We start from the raw sequence: 22,651 nt of genomic DNA, 5'->3' as shown, positions 1-22,651 counted from the left end.
TCCTTTTTCAGGTTGAGGTTGACGCTTCTGAGATTGGGGCAGGGGCCGTTTTGTCTCAGAGGAATTCTGATGGTTCTTTGATGAAACCGTGTGCCTTTTTTTCCAGAAAGCTTTCGCCTGCGGAGCGCAATTATGACGTTGGCAATCGGGAGTTGTTGGCTATGAAGTGGGCATTTAAGGAGTGGCGACATTGGCTTGAGGGAGCCAAGCACCACGTTGTGGTCTTGACCAATCATAAGAATCTGATTTACCTCGAGTCGGCCAAGCGGCTGAACCCTAGACAGGCTCGATTGTCCCTGTTTTTCTCCCGTTTTGATTTTGTGGTCTCGTATCTTCCGGGATCTAAGAATGTTAAGGCTGATGCCCTCTCTAGGAGTTTTTTGCCTGATTCTCCTGGAGTCCTTGAGCCGGTTGGCATTCTTAAGGAAGGGATGATTCTTTCGGCCATCTCCCCTGATTTACGGCGGGTGCTTCAGGAATTTCAGGCTGATAAACCTGACCGCTGTCCAGTGAGGAAGCTGTTTGTTCCTGATAGATGGACAAGTAAGGTAATTTCTGAGGTTCATTGTTCGGTGTTGGCTGGTCATCCTGGAATTTTTGATACCAGAGATTTGGTTGCTAGGTCCTTTTGGTGGCCTTCCTTGTCGCGGGATGTGCGTTCTTTTGTGCAGTCCTGTGGGACTTGTGCCCGGGCCAAGCCTTGCTGTTCCCATGCTAGTGGGTTGCTTTTGCCCTTGCCGGTCCCTGAGAGGCCCTGGACACATATTTCCATGGATTTTATTTCGGATCTTCCTGTTTTCCAGAAGATGTCTGTTATCTGGGTGGTTTGTGACCGGTTCTCTAAAATGGTCCATTTGGTACCTTTGCCTAAATTGCCTTCCTCCTCTGATTTGGTTCCATTGTTTTTTCAGCATGTGGTTCGTTTGCATGGCATTCCGGAGAATATTGTGTCTGACAGAGGTTCCCAGTTTGTTTCTAGGTTTTGGCAGGCCTTTTGTGCTAGGATGGGCATTGATTTGTCTTTTTCTTCGACGTTCCATCCTCAGACAAATGGCCAAACTGAGCGAACTAATCAGACCTTGGAAACCTATTTGAGATGCTTTGTGTCTGCTGATCAGGATGATTGGGTGGCTTTCTTGCCATTGGCCGAGTTTGCCCTTAATAATCGGGCTAGTTCTGCTACCTTGGTTTCTCCCTTCTTTTGTAATTTTAGTTTTCATCCTCGTTTTTCTTCGGGGCAGGTTGAGCCTTCTGATTGTCCTGGTGTGGATTCTGTGGTGGACAGGTTACAGCAGATTTGGACTCATGTGGTAGACAATTTGACGTTGTCTCAGGAAAAGGCTCAAAGTTTTGCTAACCGCCGTCGGTGTGTTGGTCCCCGGCTTCGGGTGGGGGATTTAGTCTGGTTATCTTCTCGTCATGTTCCTATGAAGGTTTCTTCCCCTAAGTTCAAGCCTCGTTTTATTGGTCCTTATAAGATTTCTGAGATTATCAATCCGGTATCTTTTCGTTTGGCCCTTCCGGCCTCTTTTGCCATCAATAATGTTTTCCATAGATCTTTGTTGCGGAGATATGTGGTGCCCGTTGTTCCCTCTGTTGATCCTCCTGCCCCGGTGTTGGTTGAGGGGGAGTTGGAATATGTGGTTGAGAAAATTTTGGATTCTCGTTTTTCGAGGCGGAGGCTTCAGTATCTTGTCAAGTGGAAGGGTTATGGCCAGGAGGATAATTCTTGGGTTGTTGCCTCCGATGTTCATGCCGCCGATTTGGTTCGTGCTTTTCACTTGGCTCGTCCTGATCGGCCTGGGGGCTCTGGTGAGGGTTCGGTGACCCCTCCTCAAGGGGGGGGTACTGTTGTGAATTCCGCTCTTGGGCTCCCTCCGGTGGTTGTAAGTGGCACTTTTGTGAATTCTGCTCTTGGGCTCCCTCCGGTGGTTTTAAGTGGAACGGCTGCTCCTTGGATTTAGCAGTCAGCAGCTGCTTCCACTGATTGTCTATTCTGGCTCGGCTATTTAGCCTGGCTCTATCCTTCAGCCAGTGCCACTTGTCAATGGTTCCTGGTTGGATTCACATCTCTGCTTGGATTTCCCTGATATTCTGAGCAGTTCAGCAAAGATAAGTCCTTGCTTTGTTCTTTTGCAGTCCACATTTTGTGGACTTTATCGTTCAGCACATTCTATGTTTTTTCTAGTCCAGCTTGTCAGTATGGATTTATTCAGTTAAGCTGGAAGCTCTGGGAAGCAGATTTACCCTCCACACCTTTAGTCAGGTGTGGAGATTTTTGTAAACTCTGTGGTGGATTTTTATAGTTTTTTAATACTGACCGCACAGTATTCTGTCCTATTCTATCTATCTAGCTAGCGTGGCCTCCTTTGCTTCATCCTGGTTTCATTCTGTGTATGTCATTTCCCTCTCCACTCACAGTCAATATTTGTGGGGGGCTGGCTATCCTTTGGGGATTTTCTCTGAGGCAAGATAGCTTTCCTGTTTCTATCTTTAGGGGTAGTTAGTCCTCCGGCTGTGACGAGGTGTCTAGGGAGTGACAGGAACATCCCACGGCTACTTCTAGTGTTGTGTTAAGCTCAGGAACTGCGGTCAGTACAGGTCACACCTCCTCCAGAGCTCGCCCCATGTTGCTCCTAAACCACCAGATCATAACACCTTTCTCTCTCGGTCTCCAGCCAGGAACTCCCCAACTTTCTAACAAACCCACCAGTTTTACCTATCTGTGAGGAGTGGCCTAATAGATAGAACCTTTGCTCCCCCTGGTGCACTGGAGTGTGAAGTGTGTGGTGTGTTTGTGATACCTGGACAGGAGATCTCCTTTATTGCCTCCAGACGTAATATCACCCCCCCGGTGGAGGAATAATATTACTGCAGCAACCAGGACTCTGGGGTGCTGCACTTGGATGCCGGGGTATTAGCGCCGGCGTCCTTTTACACTGGAGGCCGCCATCTTCTTCCTGTTGTACCTGGAAGTCTTCATCACTTCCGGGTTGCGGCCATCTTGCGTGTACCTGCGCACTGTCTGCTTGCCGGTGCCATCTCTCACCCTCACCCCGGAAGCTTTTGTTTCACTTCCGGGGGAACAAACACTGGGCTCCACGTACGCCCGCCGAGAGCGGCATCGCGCTTACCTAGGTGCGTTTTCGCACTCCGCAGGCCCGCTGAAGCGTCCTCTTCCTCTGTGAGCCAGGCGACTCCCCGATCCTGGCCTCACGGTGTCTGCCAGCAGAGGGGGGAGCTGAACCAGGACCCCCGACGCTGCTTCCAGCACTGGAGCCCCTGCCGTCCCACAAGGTAAACCGCGCAAGCGGCATCCAGGCCAGGTATCCTCTTCTCCATGAGTTCCCTTAGGAACCGGAAACAAACTGTGGGAGCGAGGTGGACCGCCCCTTTTATCTCTCCATAGGGTTTCCTGTTCCTAGGGGCGGATCCCCTCTCTCAAGTGTGTGCTGTCGTGGCGAAGAGAAAAAAATTATTACCTTTGCTGGAACTGCAGGTTTCTGTTCCCCATTCTATTTCAGGGTAGTTGAAGTCCCCCATAATAATGACTTCTCCTTGAGACGCAGCTTCATCTATTTGCTTTACGAGGATATTCTCCATAGCTTCCATTATTTTTGGAGACTTATAACAAACCCCTATCAGTAATTTATTATTTTTTCCCCCTCCCCTTATCTCCACCCACAGGGACCCTACATTTTCATTAGATTCACCTATATTATCACGCAGGATGGGTTTTAAGGATGATTTTACATATAGACACACCCCTCCCCCTCGCTTATCCGTTCAGTCATTTCTGAACAGACAACAACCCTGCAAGTTAACAGCCCAGTCATGGCTCTCATCCAGCCACGTTGCAGATATCCCCACCATGTCATAATTATGCTCCAACACCATTAATTCTAATTCGTCCATTTTGTTGGCGAGGCTTCTGGCATTAGTATACATGCATAGCTCCCAACCGTCCCTCATTGTGCGGGATTGTCCCGGATTTGACTCTTTGCCCCGCTGTCCAGCGCAGGACGCTGTGATCCCGGGAGACAGCAGGAGATCTCGTCACACCCCCTTTTGTTAGGCCACGCCCCTTCCCCATGTTCTGAGTCTCCCAGCGTCACTGTTCAGAGAGGGAGAGAGAGGGGACTCACTGAGTCACTTCTAGTTTGAGGTACGTAACACGTAACAGCCGAACACAGCCTGGGTGCCACTGCCGGCGGCAATGTAAGCAGCAGACCAGTGTGCTGTGTGAGTGGACTGGAGCTGCTAATTATTCAATAATTAGCAGCTCCAGTCCACTCACACACTGGTCTGCTTATATTCTGTCTCCAGTCAGTGCATTGATTTGAGGAGGAGAAGGCTGAAGCTGCAGTTCCCTGGGAGAGGGTGACTACACGATCACGACGCTATTATTGTGACTGCTATTAATACCCCACGCATAAAAAGGGCTAAGCCAAAGCCCCTGGCCTGTGACAGTCTGTCTGACACTGTATCAGATCATGTGCTATATTCTCGAACAGACGTACACACACACACACACACACACACACACACACACACACACACACACACACACACACACACACACACACACACACACACACACACACACACACACACAAGCGGCTCCGCTCGGTACACCTCGCGCACACACACACGCGGCTCCGCTCGGTTCACCTCGTACACACACGCGGCTCCGCTCGGTACACCTCGTACACACACACACGCGGCTCCGCTCGGTACACCTCGTACACACACACAAGCGGCTCCGCTCGGTACACCTCGTACACACACACAAGCGGCTCCGCTCGGTACACCTCGCACACACACACACGCGGCTCCGCTCGGTTCACCTCGTACACACACGCGGCTCCGCTTCGTACACACACACGGCTCCGCTCGGTACACCTCGTACACACATGCGGCTCCGCTCGGTACACCTCGTACACACACACACACGCGGCTCCGCTCGGTACACCTCGCACACACGTGGCTCCGCTCGGTTCACCTCGTACACACACGCGGCTCCGCTCGGTACACCTCGTACACACACACGCGGCTCCGCTCGGTACACCTCATACACAAACGCGCGGCTCCGCTCGGTACACCTCGTACACACACACAAGCGGCTCCGCTCGGTACACCTCGCACACACACACGCGGCTCCGCTCGGTTCACCTCGTACAGACACGCGGCTCCGCTTCGTACACACACGCGGCTCCGCTCGGTACACCTCGTACACACACACAAGCGGCTCCGCTCGGTACACCTCGTACACACACACGCGCGGCTCCGCTCGGTACACCTCGTACACACACACGCGGCTCCGCTCGGTACACCTCGCACACACGTGGCTCCGCTCGGTTCACCTCGTACACACACGCGGCTCCGCTTCGTACACACACGCGGCTCCGCTCGGTACACCTCGTACACACACACAAGCGGCTCCGCTCGGTACACCTCGCACACACACACGCGGCTCCGCTCGGTTCACCTCGTACACACACGCGGCTCCGCTTCGTACACACACGCGGCTCCGCTCGGTACACCTCGTACACACACACGCGCGGCTCCGCTCGGTACACCTCGTACACACACACACGCGGCTCCGCTCGGTATACCTCGCACACACGTGGCTCCGCTCGGTTCACCTCGTACACACACGCGGCTCCGCTTTGTACACACACGCGGCTCCGCTCGGTACACCTCGTACACACACACACACGCGGCTCCGCTCGGTACACCTCGTACACACACACACGCGGCTCCGCTCGGTACACCTCGTACACACACACGCGGCTCCGCTCGGTTCACCTCGTACACACACATGCGGCTCCGCTTCGTACACCTCATACAAACACGCGGCTCCGATCTTTACACCTCGTACACACACACACATGCGGCTCCACTCGGTTCACCTCGTACGCACACACGCGGCTCCGCTTTGTACACCTCGTACACATACGCGGCTCCGCTCGGTACACCTCGTACACACACACACGCGGCTCCGCTCGGTGCACCTCGCACACACGTGGCTCCGCTCGGTTCACCTCGTACACACACGCGGCTCCGCTCGGTACACCTCGTACACACACACACGCGGCTCCGCTCGGTACACCTCGTACACAAACGCGCGGCTCCGCTCGGTACACCTCGTACACACACACAAGCGGCTCCGCTCGGTACACCTCGCACACACACACGCGGCTCCGCTCGGTTCACCTCGTACACACACGCGGCTCCTTTTCGTACACACACGCGGCTCCGCTCGGTACACGTCGCACACACACACACGCGGCTCCGCTCGGTACACCTCGTACACACACACGCGGCTCCGCTCGGTACACCTCGCACACACGTGGCTCCGCTCGGTTCACCTCGTACACACACGCGGCTCCGCTTTGTACACACACGCGGCTCCGCTCGGTACACCTCGTACACACACACACGCGGCTCCGCTCGGTACACCTCGTACACACACGCGGCTCCGCTTCGTACACACACGCGGCTCCGCTCGGTACACCTCGTACACACACACACGCGGCTCCGCTCGGTACACCTCACACACACGTGGCTCCACTCGGTTCACCTCGTACACACACATGCGGCTCCGCTTCGTACACCTCGTACAAACACGCGGCTCCGCTCTTTACACCTCGTACACACACACACATGCGGCTCCACTCGGTTCACCTCGTACGCACACACGCGGCTCCGCTTTGTACACCTCGTACACACACGCGGCTCCGCTCTTTACACCTCGTACACACACACGCGGCTCCGCTCGGTACACCTTGTACACACACGCGGCTCTGCTCTTTACACCTCGTACACACACACAAGCGGCTCCGCTCGGTACACCTCGCACACACACGCGGCTCCGCTCGGTTCATCTCGTACACACACGCGGCTCCCCTCAGTACACCTCGTACACACACGCGGCTCCGCTGTATAGATCACCTGACGTGCTCAGTTCAGTGCGGGCTAAGCGCCGGAGCCCGCGCTGAAACGGGGTTTATTACCTATGTCGTACTATTACGGCATAGGTAATAAAGGAGTTAAAGAACAGCACCAGAATGGGGGGGGGGGGGCATATACCAAGATAAGGGATATATATTACCAGGATGGGGATATATATACCAAGATGAGGCCCAGTATAAGGGACATATACCAGTGTGTGTATATAGATAGACTGGCTATTGAACCCGTTCTACGCCCGGGTGGCGAGCATTCATATTGCTATATGGTCTCCATCCTGGTATGTACTGCTTCCATCCTGCGTCCCAATCCTGTAATTTGCTCCCATCCTGGGCCCCTATTCTGTCATGCGCTGCTCCCATCCTGCGCCCCCATTCTGTCATGTGCTGCTCCCATCCTGCGCCCCCATTCTGTCATGTGCTGCTCCCATCCTGGCCCCCCATCCTGTCATGCGCTGCTCCCATCCTGCGCCCCCATTCTGTCATGTGCTGCTCCCATCCTGCGCCCCCATTCTGTCATGTGCTGCTCCCATCCATATGCCCCGTATGCTGCTCCATGAAGGTTGATGGCCCCCATAAGATGCTCCATAGCATAATATGCCCCGTATGCTGCTGCGATAAAAAAAAAAATGGTTCAGGCCCCCGACACTTTCGAAATTCACCTGTCCACGTTCCACCGCTGTGCGCCAGTCTGTCTTCCGGGTCTCTGGCTGTGACTGTTCAGTCAGATGGCACGCACTAAGCTCGTCATCGCGCCCTCTGACCTGAACGTCACAGCCAGAGGACGCGGAAGACGGAGCCCAGTGGTGGAACGGGGACAAGGGAATATCGCATACTCGCCCTCCTGGCACGTCCGTGCTTCTCCGTCAGAGATCTCAGTATGCGTTCAGACTAGTGCTTACACATACTGCGATCTCCTGGGCCACAATTCTCATCCCCGGATGCATAACTCTGTGGAGTCCAGACTGCGCAGGCGCTTGCTCAGTTTATAAAGGCTTCGGACACAGTGATGCTCCCAGTGTTATATTATAGATAGATATGATGCGGGGGTCCGGTTCAAATCTTGCACCACAACCCATCACACTCTATTCATGCCACTGTTCTCGGTTGCTCTATGTGACTGTAGACATTTGATTTGAATCCTCACAGCGTTCACATCGCACGCTGTGAGGATTTTCCAGACACGGCAGCGGGCGGTTATATGACTTTGAGTATGTGACTTCCTTACTCCTTTAAACATTCTGACTAGACATGACCAATCTCAGTCAATACTCTTGCATTGATATAGTCCGCACCCATCTAGTCAGTACCTGACTGCATGTATGTAAATCACATACTTGTGGACACATGACTGTTCGCTGCCGGCACTGGAGAATCCTCCCAACATACAGTGCAGTTGTTGTCAGGAGTAGTGATGATGAGCGAATATACTCGTTGCTCGGGTTTTCCAGAGCATGCTTGGGTGATCTCCGAGTATTTATTTATGACTGCTCGGAGATTTAGTTTTCATCACCACAGCTGAATGATTTACAGCTACTAGCCAGCCTGAGTACATGTGGGCATTCCCTAGCAACCAGGCAACCCCCACATGTACTTATGCTGGCTAATAGATGTAATTCATTCAGCTGCGGCGATGAAAACTAAATCTCCGAGCACTAAAAATTACTCGGAGGACCCCCGAGCATGCTGGGGAAAACCCGAGCAACGAGTATATTCGCTCATCACTAGTCAGGATTCAAAAGTCTGACAAAAGTATTTCCCCTTGTAAATAAAAATACTCTAAAATACTCCCCTCTCTTAGTATGCAGGCACCTGGTCTCCCAAGGCTCACGTGACGTTATGCCACGTGAGCACTGCAGCCAATTAGCAGCTGCTATTAGGGTTCGCTCTCACTGACTAAAGGTACCGACACTTCAGCGACGCTGCGGCGATATAGACAATGAGCCGACCTAAACTAGATCGCTAGAGCGTCGCTGTTTAGGTCGCTGTAGAGATGTCAAACACAGCAGCTCCAGAACGATGCAGGAGCGATCCAGTGACGTAACGGCGACTCACTTATCGTTCTCGCTGGTTGTTAGCTCCATGTAAAACATTGCTGGCATCGTTGCTTTTGATGTCAAACATGACGATACACGCCGACCTGAAGACTAAATAAAGTTGTGGACTTCTAGCTCCGACCAGCGATATCACAGCGGGATCCAGATCGCTGCTGCGTGTCAAACACAACGAGATCGCTATCCAGGACGCTGCAACGTCACGGATTGTTGTCGTTCTCGTTTCAAAGTTGCTGAGTGTGACGGTACCTTAAGAGGAGCCGGCTGCTACGTCGGTTACGTCAATATCATTGTGTTTGTATTGGTGATTTGCTTGCTGATTTTAATTATAGATTTGCTTGCCCATCATTTCAGCTTCAGAAATCCATGTTTCTATTCAGTAACCGTAAGCAGATGAAGACATGCGAGCTGGATCTTCTGTAGACCTAAAGTGAGACCCAAGATTGGTAATCAGGTAAAGCCATCACTCCTTTACTCTCTTAAGGTACCGTCACACTAAGTGACGCTGCAGCGATACAGACAACGATGCTGATCGTTGCAGCGTCGCTGTTTGGTTGCTGGAGAGCTGTCACACAGACCGCTCTCCAGCGACCAACGATGCCGAGGTCCCAGGGTAACCAGGGTAAACATCGGGTTACTAAGCGCAGGGCCGCGCTTAGTAACCCGATGTTTACCCTGGTTACCAGCGTAAAATGTAAAAAAAACAAACACTACATACTTACATTCGCGTCCCCCGGCGTCCGCTTCCTGCACTGACTGAGCGCCGGCCCTAACAGCAGAGCGGTGACGTCACCGCTGTGCTGTACTTTCACTTTACGGCGCTCAGTCAGTGTGGGAATCGGACGCCGGGGGACGCGAAGGTGAGTATGTAGTTTTTTTTTTTTACATTTTACACTGGTAACCAGGGTAAACATCGGGTTACTAAGCGCGGCCCTGCACTTAGTAACCCAATGTTTACCCTGGTTACCAGTGTAAAACATCGCTGGTATCGTTGCTTTTGGTGTCAAACACGACGATACACGCCGGTCTGACGACCAAATAAAGTTCTGAACTTTGTTCAACGACCAGCGATATCACAGCAGGATCCTGATCGCTGCTGCGTGTCAAACACAACGATATGGCTAGCCAGGACGCTGCAACGTCACGGATCGCTAGCGATATCGTTTAGTGTGAAGGTACCTTTAGTATCTTGGGGGGGCCTAAGCCATTGTTGTTCCAGCCACTAGGCCCATTGTGTAGGTAGACCTAGTGGTGCCGTAACCACAGGGGGTCAGACATACAGTCACAGTTGGTGGGGCTTGGCCTCACAAAAAATACCTCCACCATTGCACAATTAACTTTAGAGGGGTGAGGTGTGTCCCTGCTTGATTGAAGAGCTGCTTTTGTGATTTTGCACTTTTTCTAACCCTAAAGGCCCCGTCTCACATAGCGAGATCGCTAGCGAGATCGCTGCTGAGTCACTAGTTTTGTGACGCAACAGCGACCTCAGTAGCAATCTCACTATGTGTGACACGTACCAGCGATCAGGCCCCTGCTGTGAGATCGCTGGTCATGTCGGAATGGCCTGGACCTTTTTTTGGTCGTTGAGGTCCCGCTGACATCGCTGAATCGGTGTGTGTGACACCGATCCAGCGATGTCTTCATCGGTGTGTGTGACACCGATCCAGCGATGTCTTCACTGGTAACCAGGGTAAACATCGGGTTACTAAGCGCAGGGCCGCGCTTAGTAACCCGATGTTTACACCCTGGTTACCAGTGTAAATGTAAAAAAAAACAAACAGTACATACTCACCATCTGATGTCCGTCAGGTCCCTTGCCGTCTGCTTCCCACACTGACTGACTGCCGGCCGGAAAGTGAGAGCAGATCACAGCAGTGACGTCACCGCTGCGCTCTGCTCTCACTGTACGGCGGCAGTCAGTCAGAGCGGGAAGCAGACGGCAAGGGACACCGAAAGGCGAGTATGTACTGTTTGTTTTTTTTGGTAACCAGGGTAAACATCGGGTTACTTAGCGCGGCCCTGCACTTAGTAACCCGATGTTTACCCTGGTTACCCGGGTGCTGCAGGGGGACTTCGGCATCGTTGAAGACAGTTTCAACGATGCCGAAGTCGTTCCCCTGATCGTTGGTCGCTGGAGAGAGCTGTCTGTGTGACAGCTCCCCAGCGACCACACAACGACTTACCAACGATCATGGCCAGGTCGTATCGCTGGTCGTGATCGTTGGTAAATCGCTATGTGAGACGGGGCCTTAAGTCACACTAAACGACTTACCAACAATCACGACCAGCGATACGACCTGGCCGTGATCGTTGGTAAGTCGTTGTGTGGTCGCTGGGGAGCTGTCACACAGACAGCTCTCTTCAGCGACCAACGATCAGGGGAACGACTTCGGCATCGTTGAAACTGTCTTCAACGATGCCGAAGTCCCCCTGCAGCACCCGGGTAACCAGGGTAAACATTGGGTTACTAAGCGCAGGGCCGCGCTTAGTAACCCGATGTTTACCCTGGTTACCATTGTAAATGTAAAAAAAAAAACCACTACATACTTACATTCCGGTGTCTGTCATGTCCCCCGCCGTCAGCTTCCCGCACTGACTGTGAGCGCCTGCCGTAAAGTAAAAGCAGAGCACAGCGGTGACGTCACCGCTGTGCTGTGCTTTATGGCCGGCGCTCACAGTCAGTGTACTCTAATTCATTACTTATTGGAAATAAATATTTATTTTTTTCTGTTTTTGATTACTGCAGTGTTTCTGAAACAATGATCGGCAGTACTGAATGGGTGTGTCGGAGGCGTGGTCATGGGTGTGGTCGGGGCGTGGTCATTCAGGGGGCGTGGCCCCTTGGAAACTCCCTGAATCCAAAGTCACTGAATCACAAGTCACACTTACCGCCGTTCACACTTACGCTCCGGACACACTCGGCTCTTTCACACTCGCTAAGCTGAAGATTTAAAAAAAAATTTTTTTCTCTTTCCCCTCAGCAGCAATCCACCTTGCTGCTCAATGCACTTCCAAAAGATCAGACAAGGCCTCATATTCAGGCTCCAGCGCCATGCCCCATTATACAGAAGAATAGCGCTATCTCCATAGTTCTTACACAGGACACAGAGATCAGACAAGGTCTCATATTCAGGCCCCAGCGCCATGCCCCATTATACAGAAGAATAGCGCTATCTCCATAGTTCTTACACAGGACACAGAGATCAGACAAGGTCTCATATTTGGGCCCCAGCGCCATGCCCCATTATACAGAAGAATAGCGCGATCTCCATAGTTCTTACACAGGACACAGAGATCAGACAAGGTCTCATATTCAGGCCCCAGCGCCATGCCCCATTATACAGAAGAATAGCGTGATCTCCATAGTTCTTACACAGGACACCGATCAGACAAGGTCTCATATTCAGGCCCCAGCGCCATGCCCCATTATACAGAAGAATAGCGCTATCTCCATAGTTCTTACACAGGACACAGAGATCAGACAAGGTCTCATATTTGGGCCCCAGCGCCATGCCCCATTATACAGAAGAATAGCGCTATCTCCATAGTTCTTACACAGGACACAGAGATCAGACAAGGTCTCATATTCAGGCAGTTTCTATTTTACTCCAACCCTCTTTATATGACCGAGATCAGAGTCTCATTATACCGAGTAGCTCCAGGGATAAAGACCCCCGTCTGGTCCTAACACGCTGGGGGCCTGTATTCTCTCATTTGTGGCCCCAGCGTTTCTTGTAGAATAAATCCCTTTCTCATACAGTCCTGTAGTAATGATTTTGTTCTCATGTTTTCTAGGATGGTTTGTCTGACTCCATCGTATGTTATCAGTGTATGTGCGAGAGACGAGAGGCCGATGTCTGCAGTGTTACCGTGTGTGTCCGGGGTCAGTTCTACAGGGGGATAGAGAGCTGAGGGGTCTGTGACCGAAGCTGGGGGTATACGGGTTTATACAGCGTACACAGGCGGGTCTGTGACTGAAGCTGGGGGTATACGTTTGGTCAGTACACAGGACCCCATACAAACCGGGATCCGCTCAGTACACGCCCGGCTCTGCTCCGTACACACACGGCTCCGCTCCGTACACCTTGTACACACACGGCTCCGCTACATCCACACTGTAAACCCCTCCTGACCCCACACATAAACTTCCCCTCATCCAGCACCATGACAACCAGCACAGCAGAGTCCTGCATACACTGAGGCCCCTGATCATGTGACCCCTGACTCCTCCCCTCCTGTGACCTCATCACAGGTCCTGTGCGCACAGAGCAGCCGTAGAAATCTCAGGCCTCGGTGGTCTCCCCCAACTTCTGCTCTTTCTCCTTCTTTTCTTGCAGGGGCCGCAGTGGATTTCATCCTAGATCTGAATAGAGAAGCGATGTTCCTTCAGTCTGATGGTAATTGATGGTGATATTTGTCCAATGGCCACTATATCGAGTAAATCCCACCAGGACTGTAGCAGGTAAAGACCCCAATATCCACAAGTGTCCCTTCTAATGGGGGGGGGGAAAGTACCAAAGAAAAACCATCATATCCCGTGAAAAAGAAACCCTGTACATAGAGACATTGGCCTCAGATATCTCCTGTCTTGTTGTTCTTACCAACAATCTACTATATAATTGTCTAAGGGGCACTTCCGTCTTTCTGTCTGTCCTTCTGTCTGCAACTTCCGTCACGGAAATCCCGTGTCGCTGATTGGTCTCGCCAGCTGCCTGTCCTGGCTGCCGCGACCAATCAGCGACGGGCACACGAGAATTAGTCCCTCCCTACTCCCGTACAGTCAGTGCCCGGTGCCCGCTCCATACTCCCCTCCACTCAGCGCTGACAAAGGGTTAATGACAGCGTTAACGGACCGTGTTATGCCGCGGGTAACACACTCCGTTAACGCTGCTATTAACCCTGTGTGACCAACTTTTTATTATTGATGCTGCCTATGCAGCATCAATAGTAAAAAGATCTAATGTTGAAAATAATAAAAAAACAAAAAATCTGCTATTCTCACCTTCCGTTGAGGCGCGCACGGCTGCCGCCAGCTTCCGTTCCCAGAGATGCATTGCGAAATTACCCAGAAGACTTAGCGGTCTCGCGTCATCTGGGTAATTTCGCAATGCATCCTGGGAACGGAAGATGGCGGCAACCGCGCACGCATTGACAGAGCTTCGCTGGACGATGGAGGGTGAGTATAGAACTATTTTTTATTTTAATTATTTTTTTTTAACAGGGATATGGTACCCACACTGCTAAATACTACGTGGGCTGTGTTATATACTACATGGCTGCTATATACTGCGTGGGCTGTGTTATATACTATGTGGGCAATGTTATATACTGTTTGGGTTGTGTTATATACTACGTGGGCTGTGTTATATACTGCGTGGCCACTGCTATATACTGCGTGGCCTGTTTTAACGCATCGGGTATTCTACAATATGTCGTGGCTTGTGCTATATACTATGTGGCTGCTATAAACATACATACATATTCTAGAATACCCGATGCGTTAGAATCGGGCCACCATCTAGTCTCTTATAAAAGCCTCAAACTTCTGTGTGTGAATCAGACCTGAGATCTAACGTGATAGAAGATTACAGTGCGGGGAAGACGGGAAACCTTCATATAGACGGCCGGTGGGGATGGAGTCAGTGATGGACTCTGGACAAATATGTTTCTAGAGCCGTAGTAGAAGATGAAGATGTCGTCCTCATCATGAAGTAGTTATTTCTCCTGTCACGTGTAATGAATATCTCCTGCAGTATTGCCAATGCCGATTCCAGTGTCGGTAAATGAGACGAGAATTAGTGTTATGGAAGATGAGTCTATGAGGAACGTATTCAGCTGCCGACTCCGAGGAAGAAACTGCTTGTTGTCTGTGGCCTAAAATATATAGGTTTTATTAGTAGATGGAAAACTAAATACTGTAAAATAATAAATCTCATATGTTTCCCTTATTATCTCCAGTAATTGTATTATTACACAGGATATTTATGATGTTACATCGGCTCATCTTCTTCTCACTCAGGTCTCTACAATATCGGATCCTCTCAGTGAAGATCTTCTATATAAGAGAATTTTCCTGATTTACCCATCAAGGATGAATATGGACAGAGACAAGATGGCGGAGAGGATATTACACCTCACCCTAGAGATCCTCTTCCGGCTTACTGGAGAGGTGAGAGATTCTGATGACGTCACATTACATCATTCTTATCTATGGGAATAATAGAAGGACAGAACTGGAGAGGTGAGGACTCTGGAAATGTCTGTAGTGAGATTTATTAATGTGTCTCTCCATAACCAGGATTACACAGTAGTGAAGAAGACCTCTAGTGAGTGCTGTCAGGACCCTGTGTCTGAGGGATGGGAAAGACCCCTGAGCCCAATCACGGAGCCTGCACCTCACCCCCTGATACAAGAGGACATCAATGACCAGAAGATCCTAGAACTCACCTACAAGATGATTGAGCTGCTGACTGGAGAGGTGACACTGCTGGGAATGCTGGGACATTATACAGTAACACTATGAAGGGATCGGGGGGATGACGGTATCATTGTATGTGTCAGGTTCCTATAAGGTGTCAGGATGTCGCTGTCTATTTCTCCATGGAGGAGTGGGAGTATTTAGAAGGACACAAAGATCTGTACAAAGACGTCATGATGGAGGTTCCCCAGCCCCTCACATCACCAGGTAATAGACCGGAGTAAATACACACAGCCTATAATTATCTGTATGTAAAGAATGAATTCAGTCCCTGTATGTGTTTCCTCCAGATCTATCCAGTAAGAGGACAACACCAGAGAGATGTCCCCGTCCTCTTCTTCCACAGGACTGTAAACCAGAAGATCCCAATGCTCCTCAGGATCATCAGGTAGATGGAGAGAAGGTGTCAGGAGATCTCCCCTATGATGTGTAGACGGCTGTGAAGGTCTTGTGCTCAGTCTTGTTTTATCCATCAGTGTTAAATATTTTATAATTGTGTAATGAGAACGGTGGAGATGACAGGATTAGAGCTGATCATAGATGTGACTTCTCCAATCTGTCTGTGACTTTTACAATATTTGTTTCAGGGTGAAGATCTGACCCATATTAATACTACAGAGACATATGTGAGGGGTGATGAGCGGTGTAAAGAGGAGATTCCTACACATGACCACCCAGGTGAGTAGTAACCACTAAATGCAGAGAAGTCACAGATTCTTCTCAGTCACCGGCTGTGGCTGCTTTATCAGTGGTGTAGTCCGGCCGTATCACAATTGTGTGATCACTATTTTGCCTGTAGACCACAACATTGTTCTCCATCCAAAACTGTTCAAATGACTTTGGGCATTGAAATCCCCTTTCTATAGAACGTATAGCCTGGAGGATTCACTTAGCTAAATTTGAAGATTCTGACCATTACCTGTCCTTATCTGTAAACTACAAAGCCAAATGACAGTGTATGTAGAATGTGCTGACAAGTTAGAAAATCACTTAAAAATATTATGATGTTCCTGTAAGAGAAAGTGGAGGGTAATGATGCTGTCGGCTTCCTAGATCCCTGATATCTTATTGGATGAATCTACCTTCTCTCCCTTCTGTGCTGCTGAATGTGATCATATTGTCCCTACAAGACCAAGTCCAGTGTTTCTGACCAAACTTCCCTTTTATGATCGACAACATTAAATGTGCAGTGAGGCCAAGTGTGAATTTCTGTCCAATAACAACAGAGTTTCCCTTTATCCTGACTTTTCAATTTCCTTAAAACTCATTAACTTCAAGGAAGATTTTGAAAAACTACATAGAAACCATTACACCTGTGCCATGATATATCTCTATTAGAAAAGACCGTGTGCACTACTGTATGGATGGTGCTGAGGTAGGCTCCCACACCTTAATACAATAAAGAAAAAACCTAGCACTCAACTTTGATGCGTATGTGAATTTTATTTGTAGTACCCAACAAAACGTTTCGGTCCTGTACACGGACCTTCATCAGTTACGTACTGAACTGTGGCTTGGGCATAAAGAGACAAAGTGTCTCTGGGCACACATACATGCAGCGCCAGAGCGCTGGATTGGTGTAATAAACTGATAGAGACCTGGCGTTGTGTGCAGTTGTCAGACGCGGTGTCCACCGTTGGGTACTACAAATAAAATTCACATACGCATCAAAGTTGAGTGCTAGGTTTTTTCTTTATTCTTTATGATATATCTCTAAGCTGTGCGTGGCTGATGGCTGTAATATACATTTATTCACACCTGCAGGAGATGTGTTGGCTCAAGCCCTGGTTTCATGGATTCACTCCACGTCATAAATTACATTATGTTTTAATTTCTAAGGTATTCAAATTCATGCACCATCTCTTTTGAAATGGGGAGTACTAATACTGTCACAATTCTGTTGTCTGGTATCCCTGGTCTAGGGGCTCTTTCCCTGTCTCTTCCCACCCAGGGAAGAGGGGAGTAGTAGTGTACCATGATACACCAACCAGACTAACAAGGTAATACAAACAGGGATAGAGCAAAATACCAGTCAAACAAATATACACACATAACAACAGAGGTAACACCAGGACGTGGAGAATGGGGTTAAACCAAAATAGGAGAAGAAAGGGAATTATTATACACTCAAAACCTAGCAACAGTCACAGAAAAATCCACCAATCGCCTACTCTAATAACCACCAACAACCTCCAGCCATTCAGCTTAAGCTATCTCTGACAATAAGTGCACACAAAGGGCCCAGTTTATATAGGAGATGGGAGTTTCTAACAGTGCATAGCTTAGAGCCTTAATGATGTAAAGCTTCCAGGAGCTCTCTACTGAGCAGATTAACCCCTGAATTGCTAATATTAATTTACACCATTTAATATGAAGGTGAAGTGCTTCTAATCAGTGGAGGAGTAGGAGAAATCAGACTCTGCAGTCTTCTGGCTCCTCTCTGTTGCGGTAAACCTGTGACAAGAGGGGAGTGGTTAACACTGAACAGCTGAGAGCATCACCCAGGAAAGCTTCCAGGAGCTCTCAACTTAACAGATGTACTGCTAGAAGAATCCTGCACCATTTAGTATGAAGGTAAAGTTCTTCTTATCAGCGTAGGAGGAATCAGATGGTGCAGTCTTCTGGCTTCTTTTTGTTGCAGTAAACCCCTGAAAGTTCCCCCAGTCCCCTAATTCCCCTGAGGGACCTCAGAGCTGTGTTTATCAGAGTGTGCCATGTGAAAAAAATGTATCAACCTGATCGCATGAACGTCAGATGCTTGTACCCACATCCTCTTTTCAGGACCCATACCTTTTAAGTGTACTAAAGTGACCAATGAACCATGGGAGAATCAACCATCTTGGCAATCTGAAATTCCATATTTCCATCAACCATGAGCGTAGATGGAGGTAATGGTGACAGTACAGAAGACACAACATATTTAGTAGAGACTCGAGAAACACATTATGAATCCAAAAGGTGGGTGGCAAAGCAAGACGGAATGTTACGGGATTAAAGATGGCCACAATCTTATAAGGACCGATGAACCTGGGACCCAGTTTCCAAGAGGGAACCTTAAATTTTATGTTTCTTGAGGACAACCACACCAAGTCACAAACACACGGTCTGGACCCATCAAACGTCTTCGATCAGCCACCCTTGTATTTGGACCCCATCTTCTTCAAATTCTTAAGAGCCCCTTGCCACACAGACATAATAGATGATAAATCTTTCTTCAAGTATTCCTGAAGACCGATCTCTATTTAAATAGCTGAACTGAGGATGAAATCTGTATGCCCTAAAGAACGGGGACTTGCCAGCAGACTTATGACAACAATTATTTACCGCAAATTCAGCTAGAGGTAAATAAGTAGCCTAATCCTCCTGATTCTCAGAAACAACACCAAAAGTAATTCACAAGATTCCGGTTAACACATTAAGTTTGCCCATTAGACTGTGGATGAAACGCTGAAGAAAACAACAGATGGATCCCCAAACGAGTGCAAAACGCCTTCCAAAATTTGGAAATGAATTGCACCCCTCCAATCAGAAACAGTATTGATAGTAATCCCTTGTATTTTTACGATCTCTCAGATGAAAATTTGTGCCAAGTGGTCTTGGTTTTAGGTAAAACAGGTAGCGGCATGAAATGTGACATCTTACTGAATCTATCCACCACCAACAAAATTACAGTATTACCAATTAGATAAGTAATGAAATCTACCGATAAATGAATCCAAAGTCTACTGGGAATCGCCAATGCTTGGAGAAACCCAGATGGACGAATATGAGGGGTCTTTGAATGTACACACACTTCAGGCAGCTACAAACTTCCAAACATCCTGATGCACCTCTGTCCACCAAAAATGCAGAGTGAGGAGATCTGTGGTGACTTTACTACCAGGATGTCCAGCCAAGATCGAATCTTGATGTTTATTTAAAACTTTTAGATGGAGATTGAAAGACACAAACAGCTTACCTAAAGGACAGGCAGCAGGGATGTCTCCCTGAGACTATAACCTCTTTCTCAAAATTGAACCATATAGACGTAATAAACCCCTTTTTGTAGTATTGAAACCAGATCACAATTATCTCCACCCCAAGGAAAACATCAACATAAGGCGTCTGCCTTTATGTTCTTCCTCGGCATATATGTAATAGAAAAGTTAAATCTGGTGAAGAACAATGCCCATCTTGCCTGTCTAGGTGTCAGGCGTTTCACAGACTTTAGATATACAAGATGCCTATGATCGGTGACTACCATGACTGGATGAACTGACCCCCTCCAGAAAATGATGCCACTCCTCAAAGGCCCACTTGATTTCCAAGAGTTCACTGTTCCCTGTTATGTCAGTTTTTTTCAGTGGATAACAGTTTTTTTTTTAGAAAAATATGCACATGTATGCAATTTATCAGGAGATGCACTCTGTGACAACACAGTCCCCACCCCCACTTCAGACTCGTCAACTTCTACAATAAATGGCTGAGTGACGTCAGGCTGTAAGAGAATAGGCGCAGATGCAAAACACTCCTTCAAGATATTGAATGCCTCCATGGCTGGACTGGACCATTTGGAAAAATCTGTCCCTTTCCCGGTCATATCCATCAGAGGTTTGGCCACTATAGAAAATGTTTTGATGAACTTACAGTAGTAATTGGTGAAACCCAAAAACCTTTGTAACACCTTCAAATTATTAGTATGTTCCCAATCCAGTACCACCTGGACTTTCACCAGATCCATGTGAAAACTGGTGGACGATAAAACATATTCTAGAAAAAGAGAAAATATAAATAATTTCAGCTCACCACTGTGACAGCCGTTTCAGACTCTTTAGCACGGAAGTAGTTCAGTCCAGATTAAGCATAGCTGTATCCAAGCAAAAAAAGAGAGATATCCAGTGAGCGTAGAAGGAACAGTAGTAGACTTTTTTCAAAGAACTTTTAAATATTGAAGTGCAATGAATCCAATAATGTTACATGTATAGACAAAAAATTTACCCCTCACCCCCCTAAAACTACGCGTTTCGGCAGATACCTTTTTCAAGTTGATATCTGGCATCTTGCAATCTCAGAATCAATAGTATGAACAGTTAGGGTACCGTCTCACAGTGGCACTTTGGTCGCTAGGACTGCACGATCCGTGACGTTCCAGCGATATAGTTACTATATCGCTGTGTCTGACACGCTACTGCGATCAGGGACCCCGCTGAGAATCGTACGTTGTAGCAGATCGTTTGAAACTTTATTTCGTCGCTGGATCACCCGCTGACATCACTGCATCGGCGTGTGTGACGCCGATGCAGCGATGTCTTCACTGGTAACCAGGGTAAATAGTCAGTCAGTGCGGGAAGCTGACGGCGAGGGACGTGACAGACACCGGAATGTGAGTATGTGTTTTTTTTTTTTTTTTACATTTACAATGGTAACCAGGGTAAACATCGGGTTACTAAGCGTGGCCCTGCGCTTAGTAACCCGATGTTTACCCTGGTTACCCGGGGACGTCGGCATCGTTGGTCGCTGGAGAGAGCCGTCTGTGTGACAGCTCTCCAGCGACCACACAACGACTTACCAATGATCACGGCCAGGTCGTATCGCTGGTCGTGATCGTTGGTAAATCATTTAGTGTAACGGTACCCTTAGAGTGAAAGGGGAAACACTCCACAAATGTGCAAGTAATTAAGCTGATGCAGATCACCCGACCTCCAGGATGTATTTTTCCCCTGAAAAAAATGCCGTTTAAATACAAAAATATAAACTGTTTCTTACTATCAAGAAAGAGTCAAACAACAATAATTATAGTAAGGTCATAAGAGTTTCCATTATAGATATACTACGTGGTACTGTTAGTGTTCATGTGTTTTAAAACTAATATATACTACAGGTAAAACCATTATAGGGCCAAAAAATGCAAGCAATATTTAAAAAAAATAAAAAAAATATATAATTTAAAAAAAAATTAAATATTGCTTGCTTTTTTTTTTGCCCCTAACCCTGCCCAACTGTCCAAAAAGGTTGAAATAACCACCTTATTTTTGTCCAGATGGATCTCAGCCAGTAGAAAAAATTGTGACTTACCCACAGAGGAGATATGTATCCTCTGGTTGCTAATCTACTCGCAACCCAGGCTCCTTAGTTTTCCGGTTGCTGTTTATGGTGAGGAAGGGAAAGACAAGCACCCACAAAATTACCCTTTCCACCACGATAAAAACACACTCCCCCTTTATGCCGAACTACAGTTTGAATAGCAGAATGAATCACCTAACCCATCTTTGACCCCTGAACCCCCGCAAATTGGAGTGTCTCTTTATGTCTCTGGCAAAGATGGTGATCCACCCGGATAACCAGAGACATGGCCACCTCAAGGGAAACCAAAGTCTTATACGAAGCAAAGGCATCCTTAACCCTTAGGCTGCCGTCACACTAGCAGTATTTGGTCAGTATTTTACATCAGTATTTGTAAGGCTACTTTCACACTAACGTTTTTGGCTGTAAGTCGCAATGCGTCGCTTAGGAGAAAAAAACACATCCTGCAAAGTTGTCTGCAGGATGTGTTTTTTCCCCATAGACTAACATTAACGACGCATTGCGACATATGGCCACACGTCGCAACCATCGTGCGACGGTTGCGTCGTGTTTTGGTGGACCCTCGGCACAAAAAAGTTACATGTAACGTTTTTTTGTGCTTCGAGTCCGCCAATTTCGACAGTGCATGCGCGGCCGAAACTCCGCCCCCTCCTCCCCGGACCTTACAATGGGGCTGCGGAAGCATCGTAAGACTACATCCGCTACCACGTCGGGCATTTATTTCACAGTACGTTGGGCGTAGTCTTTCTCCAAGCCCTGAGAAAGGCTCTCCATGGGCCGAAACTTTGCCATAATGGGCTATTAAATATTGAGCATCTTCTAAACTATAATCTGCAATGGTGTGCTGCCTCTGATTTTTTGGACTTTTACAATAAGGTTTGGTACATGCCTGGAGGGCCTTGCACCCTAGTTTTGCTTTTTGTTTCTTTGTGCTGCTCTTAACCTTTTTGTAACTAGTTATCTATCTATCTATCTATCTATCTATCTATCTATCTATCTATCTATCTATCTATCTATCTGTAATGGAGTGTGGGTCTTTTTTTTTTGTTCAATAATAGATCTTTATTATGCTTTCAAGAACGCAT

General features: G+C 48.4%; 2 protein-coding genes across 3 annotated transcripts in view; one reads left to right on the top strand and one right to left on the bottom strand.

The window, feature by feature from the left end:
* LOC143767640 (uncharacterized) overlaps nucleotides 1-22,651 on the bottom strand; it is a 430,474-nt gene that overhangs the window by 182,629 nt on the left and 225,194 nt on the right. The window lies entirely within an intron of this gene.
* LOC143767066 (uncharacterized) overlaps nucleotides 13,293-22,651 on the top strand; it is a 50,409-nt gene continuing 41,050 nt past the window's right edge. The window contains exons 1-6 of the mRNA XM_077255088.1: nucleotides 13,293-13,487; nucleotides 15,045-15,194; nucleotides 15,324-15,503; nucleotides 15,587-15,710; nucleotides 15,794-15,891; nucleotides 16,091-16,181. Coding sequence (XP_077111203.1) covers nucleotides 15,117-15,194; nucleotides 15,324-15,503; nucleotides 15,587-15,710; nucleotides 15,794-15,891; nucleotides 16,091-16,181 — 571 coding nt within the window. The 5' untranslated portion in view covers nucleotides 13,293-13,487; nucleotides 15,045-15,116. The remainder of the gene's footprint in view (nucleotides 13,488-15,044; nucleotides 15,195-15,323; nucleotides 15,504-15,586; nucleotides 15,711-15,793; nucleotides 15,892-16,090; nucleotides 16,182-22,651) is intronic.

This window comes from Ranitomeya variabilis, chromosome 4 (assembly GCF_051348905.1).
Source record: "Ranitomeya variabilis isolate aRanVar5 chromosome 4, aRanVar5.hap1, whole genome shotgun sequence".
NCBI lineage: Eukaryota > Metazoa > Chordata > Amphibia > Anura > Dendrobatidae > Ranitomeya > Ranitomeya variabilis.
Note: the sequence above shows the minus strand (reverse complement) of the source record. Positions and strands in the feature narration are given on the sequence as shown.